The 13,936-nt window shown below is 40.7% G+C and overlaps 1 protein-coding gene across 9 annotated transcripts in view; it reads left to right on the forward strand.

Moving 5' to 3' along the window:
• Positions 1–12,480, forward strand: part of AFF3 (ALF transcription elongation factor 3) — a 573,872-nt gene extending 561,392 nt beyond the window's left edge. For all 9 annotated transcript variants that reach the window (XM_070236083.1, XM_070236085.1, XM_070236086.1 and 6 more), the window contains 5 exons: positions 1,907–1,978; positions 3,579–3,672; positions 5,986–6,035; positions 6,187–6,410; positions 8,792–12,480. In XM_070236083.1, coding sequence (XP_070092184.1) covers positions 1,907–1,978; positions 3,579–3,672; positions 5,986–6,035; positions 6,187–6,410; positions 8,792–8,913 — 562 coding nt within the window. In that variant the 3' untranslated portion in view covers positions 8,914–12,480. The remainder of the gene's footprint in view (positions 1–1,906; positions 1,979–3,578; positions 3,673–5,985; positions 6,036–6,186; positions 6,411–8,791) is intronic.
• Positions 12,481–13,936: the final 1,456 nt, after the last annotated feature.

Genomic DNA, 13,936 nt, shown 5'->3' on the forward strand with positions numbered 1-13,936 from the left:
AGAACCAAATGTAAGTATAGAACTGAAAAATATAACAGAAACCAAAACCTCACTGGATGGGCTCAGTAGCAGAGTGGAAATTACAGAGCGTAGAATGATTGAACTTGAGAACAGAAAATAGAATTTACCTAATCTGAGCAACAGAGAGAAAATAGACTGAAAAAAAAGGATAGTGCCTCCAGCACAGTGACAAAAGATCCAACATGTGTATCATTGGAGTCCCAGAAGGAGAGGGAGAGAGTGAGGCTGAAAAGTATTTGAAGAAGGATTGGCTAAAACTTAGTAAATTTGGCAAAAGACATCAACCCATAGGTTCAAGAAGCTGAGAAAAACCCAAATAGGACAAACCCAAAGAAGTGCATGCCAGGACACATCATAACCACATTTCCAAAAACTGTAGACAAAGAAACAAGTCCTGAAAGGAGCCAGAGAGAAAGGACATGTTACCTACGGGGGAGCACCAGTTCCAATGACAGCAGACCTCTCCTCTGAAACCACAGAGGCCAGGAGGGCGAGGCACACATTCTTCAGGTGCTGAAAAAGGAAAAAGCTGTCAGACCGTGAATTCTAGATTCAGTGAAACTTCATCCTTCAGGAATAAAGGGAAATAAAAATATTCTCAGACTAAGGAAAACTTGAAGTTTTTATCTTGAACACTCACCCTTAAAGATTGGCTAAAGGAAGTTCCTCAAACAGAAAGGAAATGACAAAAGAAGGAATCTTGGAGCGTCAGGAAGAAAAAACAATAGAAGAACAGAAGTATGTATACATGCAATAAACCATCCTCATGAGTTTTATAAGCATATTTGATGATTGAAACAAAAATTATACCACCATCTGATAACTCAAGACGACGTTATTTAAAAATGGAGAAAGTAAAGCAAACTAACGCAAGTGAGGTTTCCGCAGTTCACTCAAAGTGGTAACGTGTTGATCCCAGTAAATTGCGATGTCACATATGTATATTGTAGTACCCAGAGCAACCACTGTGAAAACTATGCCCACAGATCAACTCGAAAACATACCAATCTGCATGTTGTGGAGATAGTGCGCTAACAGTATCATTTTTGAGCCATTTACAATGAGCCATCCTGCTATGCTAAGAGCCTTACAAATACTGTCACAGTTAATCCCTACAACGATGCTGTGTGATCAGCTGTATTAGTCTTATTTTGTAGATAAGGAAATGGAGGCTTAAAGATATTACTACATTTTCTAAGCTCTCACAGCTAATAAGTAGCTGAGCTGGAATTTGAATCCAGGACTCCCTGACCGTTACACATACTGTCTCAACTCTCTCAGAAAGTCTGCAAGTAACTTGGTATATTACCAGGAGAAAGGATGGGCCACAGTCCTTCTGGTTCAGAGAAATAAGTGGAGTTAAGTAAAGTGCATAAAAGCCACTGGTTATGTACCCAGGATGCCTACGCTGCTGTCGAGGTAAAAGTTCCATAACAATTAAAAAGGGGTAAATCGAAGCTTTCATCTGAGTACAAGGGAGGAAACTTCTTCTGGAGATAAGCCTGGAAGGATTGAAGCTTGCCTCCATCTTATCGGCCGCTTAGCCATAAATCAAAATTTGTAAAAAATGGATGCCACCGTATACGTGGATAATGCTTGAATTGGTATCACTCTCGACCATCTGTAGCATTTGAATTTGTATTGTTAAAGAGCAGAAAGTAGCTAGATGGTCATAAAAGCCGTCTGTTCTAGTCGTCACGATAATGTAATGCTTAGGGAAAATGGGGCAGCATCAGCCAGCTTTTAGGAAGGAATTATTGGCAAGCGCTATGAAAAACTAAGTGTTGGGCAGAGAGAACTTCCATCCTAGAAAATGTTCTATGGTTAATAAGAAAGCTTTTTGAAACAGTTTCTTTGGTTTTTCTTTCTTCTCTTTTTTTTGTAGGTATGCTATGAGACTAAAAACCCACTCAGGCCCCAATGCCACACCAGAGGATAAACAACTGGCTGCACTATGGTGAGTACATCATGTCAGCTTAAAGCAGCTTCCCCAGTCTTGCATATCTTCATTGGCACACCAGGTGCTGAAATGCATAACATTCCATAGCGTCCTCTAACACGCAAAACCAAAAGCGGTTCTAGTGGTGGCCAGGGAGAGCCCACCTCGCTTCTTGCTGTTATCCCATGCATGATGTGACCTCACAGTGATGGAAAATCAACAGGTGCATTACACAAGGATAATTTTTCCTATGTGTGTGTGTTTTAAAACCAGGTAGGTCTGTGTTTTAATAATTTGAATGTGAATTGTGCCTAGTGTAATTTCTCTGTGTTTAACATTTTAGATGCAATCAAAATAATTCATCTCTTTACATGTGGGATCAGAATTACTGAATCAAGATGGTGCCTTAAAGTTCTCAACACATGAAACGGAGGAGCAGTTCATTTTACTTGATAATAAAAGCATTTCTTTCAAAATAGTAACTGTAATCATTTTTTTCTATCTGTAAAATGATTGCAATGATATAATAAAAATAGTTTTCCCTGTTGCACCTCTTCAGGACAGCTCACCCTACTCTCCCAAATCACAAGACACCTCTCTATTGGTTCCTCCTGTGAGAGGGATCCAATTTTTTTTGGTCTTCAACGGCTCCTACTCCACTCTAGAATCTGATCTGAAAGGTAGAGAATTGAGTCTTGAAAAAATAACAGCAACACACACAAAAGAGAGGGTCTCAGTCCTTTCACGTCGTCGCATCGTCTGGAATTGGCTCTGCCGACAAGAGACTGTTAGGTTGTATTTGGGATGCTGGGGTCATATTTGTATGTGTGTGTTTGGTCTGTTGTCATGTCAGTCCCAGATCTGAGTTAGCAAATAATTACGAATAGAAAGCACCAAGGAAAAGAGATGTGTCTCAGAAAATGCTCTCTGTGCTCTTTTCAAACTTTAAGTTCCACATTAGGATTAATAAATTAATGATGATTAATAATTAATATTATATCATAGACTACTAATATGTAAATAATAAATGTATAAACTATTACCTAAAACAATAACTACTCTCACCATAGAGTTTTTATTGTTTATAAAACACGTTCATAACTGTTACTCTATTTGAACTAATTATAGTAAAGTAATTTACAAGTGAAAGAATAAAAACAGGTGGAAGGGCTATTCTTTCAGCAAAGCCCATCGGGGAGGGGGGACAGTCCAGGATGTCCAAGGGAAATCAGTCAGCGGCTCTGCCCTGGAACTCACCCAGCAGGCGGTGAGAGCTGTGCTGGGGCTTCCTGACTCCTCTCGTGGAGAGAGACTGCCCTCTAGTGGTGGAAGAAGAAAATGGCCAGCCCCTTGGCCCCGACAAAGAAACAATAAAGCTAATATAAAATGATCTAGTGGTAAATATATTTACGAAGCAACTGCTTGAAATTTTGAATTATATCTTATGAACAAAAGGAAAGTCGGATAGTTACAGACATATACATGTGTATAGAAATATTTTATATATATAATCATGCCGTAAATATTGAGTGCCTTAGAGCAACAAGATTTTTGTAAAGTCTTTTTTGCAAAGGACACACTCATGCTTTCAGGGCCCATTTCTCTTTTTCTGCTGCAGTTACCGATGCCTGGCTCTCCTTTACTGGCGGATGTTTCGACTCAAAAGGGACCATGCTGTAAAGTATTCAAAAGCACTGATCGACTATTTCAAGGTACTGTGTGGCTAATGGGCACCCTTGTCCCTTGTAGTCAGTTGACTCCCTGTCAAGGACATTTTCAAGGAGTCTGGTAGAATCTGTTGGTTCCGGGATAATACAGGAGCCCCCTGCTATCCACACTCACCCCATTTGTGCCATACTCGTGGTGTTCAGGGCTCAGAGAATGGCCTTGACAGCCCATCTAATTTATCCCCCTGCCTTGTGTCCAGGTATTTTTATGGCCTCAAGAGAAAGAAGATCCAGTTACTCATTCCAGTGTCCTGGGAAACCCACCTTTATAGCTAACATAAATTCTTCATGTTCTCTTACAGCTGCTTCCTCTTAGAAGTAACTGCTTAGAACTGCCTTAGCTGTCCCCCATAGCTGATTTAATTTTTAATAAAGGTATTATTTTAAATGATAAGAAATGACTTGTTAGAACTCAGAGGCACTAGGACAATGGCAATGTGTAAATATGAGGATAGAATTGGAAACCATGCTAACTTTTCCTTATCTCAGGAAATGAAATCATTTTCACTAAGAGAATAAAAAAAGAACAAGAAGAGTACCTTCTCTGATGTACTGTTGTGAAGTGGACCTGAAGTAATAATTCATTTGAGATTTCTGGGCCTCTTTGCTGTCTGTTTAGGAAGAAGAAATTATACCATCTCTACCTCCACCAACGCCTTCGTCAGGGACACAACCATCATTTTAGATCCTTTAATCCCCAGCCTCCACTCGTGAGAGATTATCTCTGATGACCAGGCTATGTTGGGGGTCCCGTGGGCTGCGTCCCGCATGCCGCCTCCCTCCTGGTCATGCGTTAGAGTAACCAGGTGCTAAGCCAGGGAGATTACCATCTTGGCCCATTGACCATCGTGTGTCATGATGACAGGAACTGACACTAAGTCCTTCCCTTTACTTTGGGCACCGAAGGTCAGGATAAGTAGTTTTCAAAAATTTAGGATCTAAGAGCTAAGACTAAAGAGAGTTATTCCAGTCAAGAAAAATGCTTGACTAAAGAAGGAATCTGAACTCTGTAAGCCACAGGGGTCACGACAGAACTTTTAAGGGACACAGGGAATTCTTAATGTATATGTGCAGTCCAAGAATATGTACCGAATGGATAAGGAACACAACTTAAAAATTAGAGTTTCCCCTCCAGGAGTTACTGGCGGTTACCCTTAATCAAAGGCTATTTAAATGCTACTTAAAGTTCAGAGATTATGAAACATTCACATAACAGTGGCAGTTTATCCATAAAGAATGTGTTTTATCAGTACAGAGCTGTCTTTGAATAAAGGACTTTCTCCCCACGCATGTTTTTTACAGTCACAGGGCTTAGTGGCAGCGAAAGATGGCTGAAGACAACTGCAAAATTGCCACGTGTAAGGCCATTTCTTACCAACTTGATAACACCTCCGCTGAAAACTAAAACTCAGTCACCACTTCATGAAGTTCTCTTTAACCAAAAGAAACACTTTGTCTCTGGGAAACCAGTCTGAGGCTATTTTTTTGGTCTCTGGAGAAGAAAATTCACATCAGCATCATAAAGACCATTTTTTCCTTAACAGTCCCACAAACTTACGTCCAAGAAGACATTATTAGACTCTAGAGAGGAAATCTGTCTGTACATGTAGCAACTTTTCTTGCCAAAGACAAAACTTCTTTTAAATGCCTGATGCAAACAACTGGCTCATGCAACATAACATCCTAAATTGGAATATTCAGATAAATCAGAATTTTTAAATTGCCTACCTATTAAGGAAATACGTTTTAATCTGTTCTTTTAGAAACATGCAAGAGCAGCTTCCTTTAAGAGAAATACTTTTAAGCTTCATAAGTTAAAACAATAGAATTTGGGGTCTCAAATTTTGGGGCATTTAAATGTATGTCAGTGGTTTCTGGCAATATGCCCTATATTTAAATATAAGGTGTTTTCAGCGTGGGCGGGGGGAGCCACTGGTTAGTGCTCTTTTTTCCTTTTCAGAATAATTAAGCTAGTTTAAGGTGAAAAAATTAGTCTGGTTTGAGATTCAACAGATCCTCAGGATTATGATTTAATTTGGTGCCTGAAGACCCAGGCTGTGGGCTGAGCTCTTCATTGTAGCCCGCCGTGGAACCCAGCAGGCCACGCAGCTGCCCCTCACCAGCTTCCAGAGAGGAAACCAGTAGCCTAGTAATTCCCAGATCCAATTTCTGTGAATCTACATTTTATCTGCAATGTCTTCCGTTACTACTCTCACTGGTCACCTGAGAATCTATTATCGTTGGCTCTTTAAACTTAAGCAGATGGTACTCACTGTCAATGTTTTTATTTTCCTGCAGAATTCATCTAAAGCTGCCCAAGCCCCATCGCCATGGGGGGCCAGTGGAAAGTAAGTTCATTTTTCCAAAGTAAAGGCGATAAATGAGACGCTGCATGACATGGAGCAGTGTGCTTCTTTGTTTACAGTGCCCTGAGGGGCTGCCCTGCCTCACTGGGTATCAACCTCTCATTCTTGTCTTTCTACCCTCTTCCCCTTCCAGGAGCACTGGAACCCCATCCCCCATGTCTCCCAACCCCTCCCCCACCAGCTCCGTGGGATCTCAGGGGAGCCTCTCCAATGCTAGCACCCTGTCCCCTTCGACCATTGTCAGCATCCCACAGCGCATCCACCAGATGGCAGCCAACCACGTCAGCATCACCAACAGCATTCTCCACAGCTATGACTACTGGGAGATGGCGGACAACCTGGCCAAGGAAAACAGAGGTGTGTGTGCCTCTAGGAGTGTGTGCGTGGTTCGACCACAGCCTGGGGAGACAGCCTGACCCTTGGGCAAGTTTTCATCAATTAGCAAAGAAGAAATAGTAGAAGCTGTCTACTCTGTGAAACTTTTCCCGACCTCTCCCCTTCACTCAGGGCCTCCTATGCCTTTAGCTACCTTTATATTTACTGTGGAAGATTAGGGAGAGAGAGAGACAGAGAGAGAGAGAACACAGATTTAGATATATACACATAGGTTTTTCCCTTTAGACAGTAAGCTTCTTGAAAGTAGTGATTATGTTTTAACTTCAAAGTCTTCAACTTTGTGTTCCTAAGACCTGCACAGTGCATAGAACATAGTTGGGGATCTGAAACATTGAATTAATAAATTAATTAATTAATGAGTATGAATGTTACTAGCTATTTAAGTGATAGCTGGTTACTACTGAAAAGAGAATGTTTTATATGTAGGAGTAAGCTATATTTCTTTTTAAGTAATATTTGTTTTTATTAATTATTTAAAAAATGGATATTTACTGTGGCTAAATTTGTAAAGTACAGAAAACTATAAAAAAATTTTTAATCATCAGTAATCTTATCACCAAGAAATAATTACTGTTAACATTCTACTGAAGTTTCTTCTAGTTCTTTGCCACATATGCATGATTTTTACCAAAATAAGATCATAGTATATATAGTTTTATATCCTGTCCTTCTTAAATTTAATATTACATCAGGCATTTCTCATGTCACTAACTAGTTCAAAAACACCCTTTATGATGGATCTATAATATTGTCATAACAGTACTTATGTAACATACCATGATTTCTCAAACCATCCCCCTGTTGGACATTTAGATTACTTGCAATTTCCTTTCCACTATTACACGTAACGTTGTGATAAATATCCTTGTAGAAATCATTGTCTGTATTTCTGATTATCTTCATAGGAGGGAATTGTAGAAGTAAAATTTGGGGGTTAACAGGTATAGATTCTTTTAAGATTATAACTTTTCTCCCAAAAGGTTATACCAACTTACTCCTCTCCCTCTACCAACTGGTGAGATTACAAATCTGATCTCACTTTCAAGCCATTCAGTGCAGATTTTGTTCCCATGGTAGCCTAAGCCTCTGAGGACAAGATCAGGATGCCCACGGTGAGATGAGGAATTTATGGCAGAGATAGGCAGTAGGTCCTGAGTACGTGAAATTGACAATAAAACCAGATAGTGTGTAACATCAGCGCAGAGGTCATGCACCCTGGAAATCCAATGGGAATGCCACGGAGGTCAATGGCAGGGAGCTGAGACCACCAGGAGAGGCTCACCAGAGGAGCTGGCATGGAACACAGTTTTGAAAAGCAGATAGGAGTTGAGTGGCTGAGATAGAGTGGGGTGAGTGTCACAGGTGGACAGAACAGGAGGAACAAATGTATAAAAACGTTCACGGCTAGTTTGGGAGACCCTGATGGGGCCAGGCTCCAGATGGCACTGCCAGCTGCCCACTAGATGTCTCCTCCAAGGGCTCAGTGCCACATGTCCAGTGCAAAGTCGGCATTCTTTCCCCGACCTGTTCCTCCTCCCCTCTTCTGCTCTCGATTTCCTGCCGCAGCTCTGCTCCTAGCCACCTGTAACTTAGTCTTCTCTGACCCCTCCCTTACCTTCCTCAGCAGGACTTCATTCCCCATGCACGTGAGCACCTTTGGAAAACTTCTCCCGCACACTTTCCAGGAGTGTTGCTCAGTGATCCAGTTATGATGGCATAGCAGCCATATGAACGTGTCTCTATTTGCCACTAAACTGTCATCTCTGAGAGAGCAGAGCCTACACATTACTTGTCTTTGTTTACTCTCCTACCTCTACTCTCCTGCATCTAGCATACCCTCCTTGGCACATAATAAATGCTTAAGGAAAGGACAAACCCAGAGAATGTCCCAGGATGAGAAGGTGACCTCAGTAGAGACGTTTCAGAAGCCATCTCTGCTTTGCCCCCAGGAGCCTGGAGCCTTCTCCCTTGGACTCACTCCAGGGGCTCAGCATGTGCCACAGTTGAGTACAGTATAAGAGATGACAGAGCCACAGCTCACGTTCGGGGTGGGAAGCATTACTGCATAAGGAGAATACGTCCTGAGGAAGTACATTTTCTTTGCTATTTGGCTAAGGAAATGTTATTCATTTGAATTAAAAATGGCCAACTGAGTGATTATTTGGGTAGAGGATGAGTTATCCACCTTTGGGTTTTATTTTGTTCACTTGAATGCTAAAGTCACATGATGGAACAGACAATGCTTCATTTATATAGAGACCGTGAATGAAATTTTTTCTTAAGTCACTCAGGGTAGCACACTTAGCGTGTATGGCACTCTAACAACTCTCTCCGTCCCCCAGAATTCTTCAACGACCTGGATCTGCTCATGGGGCCTGTTACCCTGCACAGCAGCATGGAGCACCTGGTCCAGTACTCCCAGCAGGGCCTGCACTGGCTGCGGAACAGCACCCACCTGTCATAGGGACCTCACCCTTGAGCTGGGTCATGCTCCCGTCTCCATGGACAGCTCAATGTTTCTGGACACTGTGCTACTGTAATTCCCAGCCACAGCATTTATCAAACTGCGGTGAAGATTTTCTCAGCATTGAACAATGGTCTTTTCCCAGGGCATGTGTGTTTGTATGTGTGGGTGTATAAGAAGCTGCCTGTGTATGTGTGTAAGATACACACCTCTTTAGAACACATTTTCTTTGTCTAGTTTCCATAATCCCAGGCTAGACAAAGTGATCAGAGGTTTCTGATTAGAGAAAATACACTTACACACACACACACACACACACACACACACTTTCTGTTTCAAAGCTAAACCATGACTTCTTAGAACATTCAACCAAAATCTCATGGGTTAGTTAACCAGGTGCAATACAGCACACCAAAAGCTTGACTGCCAGTTAATATGAACCTAGTTCTTATACTATTGATTACTTTCAGTATTATTATACTATACCCCAATTATTTTTTGATTGTGTATATTAATGGGTAATTGAATAATGAAAATAAGTCAGTTATTTTTGTGCTGGACGTTTACTAGATTGCATGTTACCAAATACTCTGACTTTTGTTGATTACCCACTCCTTCCCTCCAACTTTATTATCAACTAAACATGTTACAAGCAAATGAACCAACTCCTACAGGCCTTCCCTGCCCCCAAAATAGTATGAAAATGGCACTGAGATTTAAAAACTCAGTGCCTCTGAAAGTTAACCCACATTAAAGCTGCAATAACTGTGTTTTGGACCTCAGTTAGGAATTGAAATCTTTCGCACATCCAACAACAAGCCCGTCCAGCACGTTTCTTCTTCCTGCCGCTGTGACACGGTGGCTGTCGGGCCTCGTGGCATTTGTTGGCCAATGCTTTTCAAGTCTTTTCTTTCTGAAATAGCTTTCTTACTAATTTCTTGGCCAAATTAGGACGTTACCTAGAATGTCCCTTCGCTGGGAGTCTGTATCTGTTGCTTATCAGGCTGAGAACTATTTGCTTATCATGAATCTGTCTAATCGTCTCAGTCGTCCTGCAGAATGTGCCTCTGCAGCCCTGTAATGCATTTCGATCCGGGGGATATGTTTTAGGCTTGGATTAGCAAGCTGCTTGCTACGCAGGGTAAATTATTCCTGCAATGATTGCAGTTCTGTTTGGGGTAGCAACGACCAGAACATCATGCTTCCATCCTGTGCGTCTGGTGTGTTTACGTCCTGCCCTTGATTCTTTTCTTTTCTTTTTTTTTTAATTAAGTTTACATTTTAGTTTTTTGACATCTTGTTTACAGATTTTGTCTAAAACATTTCTATTATAGTCTCTTGTCATGCCTTAGGTTTAGTCTTCTTGTTAAATCTATTTGGATATAAAAATATTGGTAAAAAAAAAACTCCTGAAAACGAGGATATACTTTGCCACACTTGAACAACAAAAATAATGTCCCTGAGGCCTCTCACTTGACAAAATTGCACCAGGACAGTCTGAGAAAGACAGGTGATGTGGCACGTGGAACAGTCCATTTTTCAAGGTGCTGGTGGTTTATAATAGATACTAATATATGCTTTCAGTGATGGTCTTATTAGTTTGGTGGCGGTGTCAACGTTTTTGTCAGCCTGCTCTGTAGGTGGGAAAAAAGATTGCTGTAATTCCCTAGCTGTAAGCACTGATTCAAAGCTGCAAATGATTGAACAACTTTGGTGATTTGAAATTACTTTAAAATGAGCAGATGAAGGGTTTGTGAAATTTGCATTTGGCTTTGGCCTTAAGCATCTGGAAATATTAACGGTATTTCTGTGTTACATTTATCCACCTGAGGTGCTTCTTACATACCTTTGAATAATTGTAGGCGGAGTTCACAATCCCATCCTATGTTGGAAATTTGGGTCTAACTTAAGAAATTTGGATTTTTTTTTTTTTTTTTTTGGAGGACTGAGGTTTAGTTATACTTGCTCTTGCTGAGTTCTGATGAAATGTTCAAACTCTCACATAAAGGGATGACCCTCAGGGTCCATCGGGCCTCCCCAGGGTGCTTTCCTGGTTTTGCCCATCTTTAAAGTTGCAGGCCTTGTTGTGGTACCCGTGTGATGTGCTTGACCATGAAACCCATTTAGATACACAGGTGGCCTCTGGCTGATTGTGCCGGTGGCACTTTGTCAGTACTTTGGTGACCCACATGTCCCAACAAAACTTGAAAATGGTCATTTTGGGGATGGTCAGAGCATGCCGTTCCTCTCCCTGTCTTTTATTTCATTGGTAGAGCATGTCAGGGCAGCGGTTTTTGTTCACGTTGGCATAGATGATTTTGGTAAGGAGCCATCTTCTGATTGTTGTTTGTGAAAGTCCTTCAGAGCTTGTTCCTTTTGTTTGGTTTTGTTCAAAGTGGAAATCTTTCTTGTGTTCTCTGATTATGAAAGTAATACATGCTCATTGTAAAAATGCAAACAATACAAAAACATAGAAAGTAGTCAGTCCCGTCCTCCGGAGAAAACCACTGCTCACCGTTTCATATGTATCTTTCTAGTGATTCTCGCATTTAAACACATCACGTCTATTACCATTTTTTTCTATTTGAAGACATATTATTTCTTCAGAAGTTCAACACAAGTTCGACTGACCTTATCCTTCTGTGACCTGAATGGATGCCATCCTTTATCACAATGTTAGCGTTATCTTTGAAAGAGAGTAACCCCAATATATTCCTGATCAAAATTTAGGGTTTGTTACTACTCTACACAGATCAGACTTATGTGCAGAATTGTGCCTGGAAAGAGAGGTTTAGTTAAAACAGATATTTCTGGAAACTTTCAAATTGCAAATGGAAACTCAGACCCACTATCTAAAGAGGAATGTACTGGAAAAATAATCTGAAGAGTTGACAAATTGTATGCTAGATTGAACACGTGGAATGCAATGCAGTGAGACTTTCTGCACTAAACTTATCCTGTTATGTACAACAATGATGTGTGTATTATATAACAGTGATGTGTACATTTCTGACATCCCATACATAATATACACAGTTTGTATAAATGCATACATTTAAAAATATATATGTACAATACAGCTAACATAAAACTGTAGTACGCCCGAAGGATATTACTAGTGCCTAATATTGAGTACAAGTCACTGCGTGTTCAAATCACCTTGGAAGTGCAGTAATTGTTATAAAATTGATCAGTGCAGCCAACATTATTTACGAATCACATCTTTGAAACTGTGCAGTAGTATATACATATATATTTTTAAATAACATTTTTCACAGTTTTCCAGAGTTACTGTTGAAATCTGTATCACCAAAAAAAAGAAAAAGCAAGATTTTTTTAATGATGTAGACACTCTTCAGACCCAGTAATCTGTGTGTGATTTTCTGTTTGTAGATACCCAAGAGACTTTAGCAGTCACCAGCCTTAATGCATGTACAGGATATTATTGTGACTTAATTTATCGCAGTTTTTAATCCATGTGAAATTGGAATTTATAAACTGACTTGGATTAAATATGTCTGCCTTTCTAAGGTTGCAAATGTTACATTAAATGATTTATGTTGTAAATGAGAGAAATCGAGTTGTATGTAAAAAGTGTCCACCAATTTCTTTGAATATTTTTACAAGGAAACTTCAGAATCAAAGTACGTTCAAATAAGTATTGTGGTCCCCAGTTCATAATCTCTTTAGAAGCAGCTTTGCTGTTTCATGACTTTTTAAATGTAGCTTCCACAGATTATTATTACTAAGTCTGATATTTTTCACTGGGAAAAAAAAGTATTTTTTCCTTCATTGTAACTATAGTTTACTGCTTGTCTTTTCCATTTCCCAGCACGTATACACACGTGTGTGTGTGCGTGAGAACACACCGCGTGTCCCAGAAAGCACTGAGTAGGAGGTTTGGGGCGTTCATATTGATGACCGCAGCGCTGCCTGTCCAACCAGTAGCTCTGGGACACTGTTTTACTCAACGTGCCTTAAGGACACAGTTAATTCCCTGACTTGTGTGTGCTGGCTTTTTCCAACTCAAACCAACAAGGTGGAAGAATGTTTGCAATATTCGATTGAGTAAAATAAGAGAATTTTGAACTAATGAAGTGGGAAATAGTAGACCAGTGGCTCGCCATGATAGATCCCCCCTTGTGGAAGGTTTTTTTTAACCTCATTTTTCTCTTCTCTTCCTCCGTTTTCATTCCCCACCTCCCCAAACTAAACTAAGCAGAGAAACAGAAACAGCAACAAAAACAGAACGATTACTTCTCCTAACCCAGCCCATATCCTTAGATTCAAATACACGTTGTCATGCAGCAGCACCCCAGCTCCGGGTCGCCATGGAGATGGCCTCACCCCACACTTGGCCAGGAGCAGGACTTGGCTTGGCTTGCCCCAGGGACTCGTAAGCTTGACACTCTTTCAGAGGTGGTTTGGGCTAAGAAATGCCCAACAGTCTTGCAAGAACTGTCCTTCTCTTGGGCAGTTTTGCCAGCTACTCAGCTGACGTCTGTTCCTATCAGAATTGTATTTTTAAGAAGTAACACATTTTCGATGAAACCTGGATCAACCAGAGTCTTGACTGTTTTTTTAAGTAGAAGAAGAAACCAACAACAATATAAACTGCATTTCCAACAATTTGGACCCCAGAGTTTATTTCCTCATTTTCCCACTCCCAGAAGAGCACAGTTTTTCGATATTAACAACTTCTGACAAATAGCACAAGAAATGTTCAGACTTGAGATTTGTGTTCTCTTTGTCCAAACTGAATTATTCTGTGCATGTCATCAGAGGGGTCAATTTGTTTGTTTGGCATGAGGAAAATTATAAAACTCTGCTCTCAAACTAATTACGTCTGACCACGGTTTTGGTTTTCATTATTTAATTGGCACTCGGAGGCAGCGGGGGGCGGGGGGGGGGGGGTAAATTTTGGGCCGGCTGCAGGGCATTTAGACTCACAGCTCCTACTCACAGTAATGGGCATCAGGGGATTAAATCCCTATGCGGTACTTTGAAAATCCACCTCCTACAG

Source organism: Equus caballus, chromosome 15 (genome assembly GCF_041296265.1).
Source record: "Equus caballus isolate H_3958 breed thoroughbred chromosome 15, TB-T2T, whole genome shotgun sequence".
Taxonomy (NCBI): Eukaryota; Metazoa; Chordata; class Mammalia; order Perissodactyla; family Equidae; genus Equus; species Equus caballus.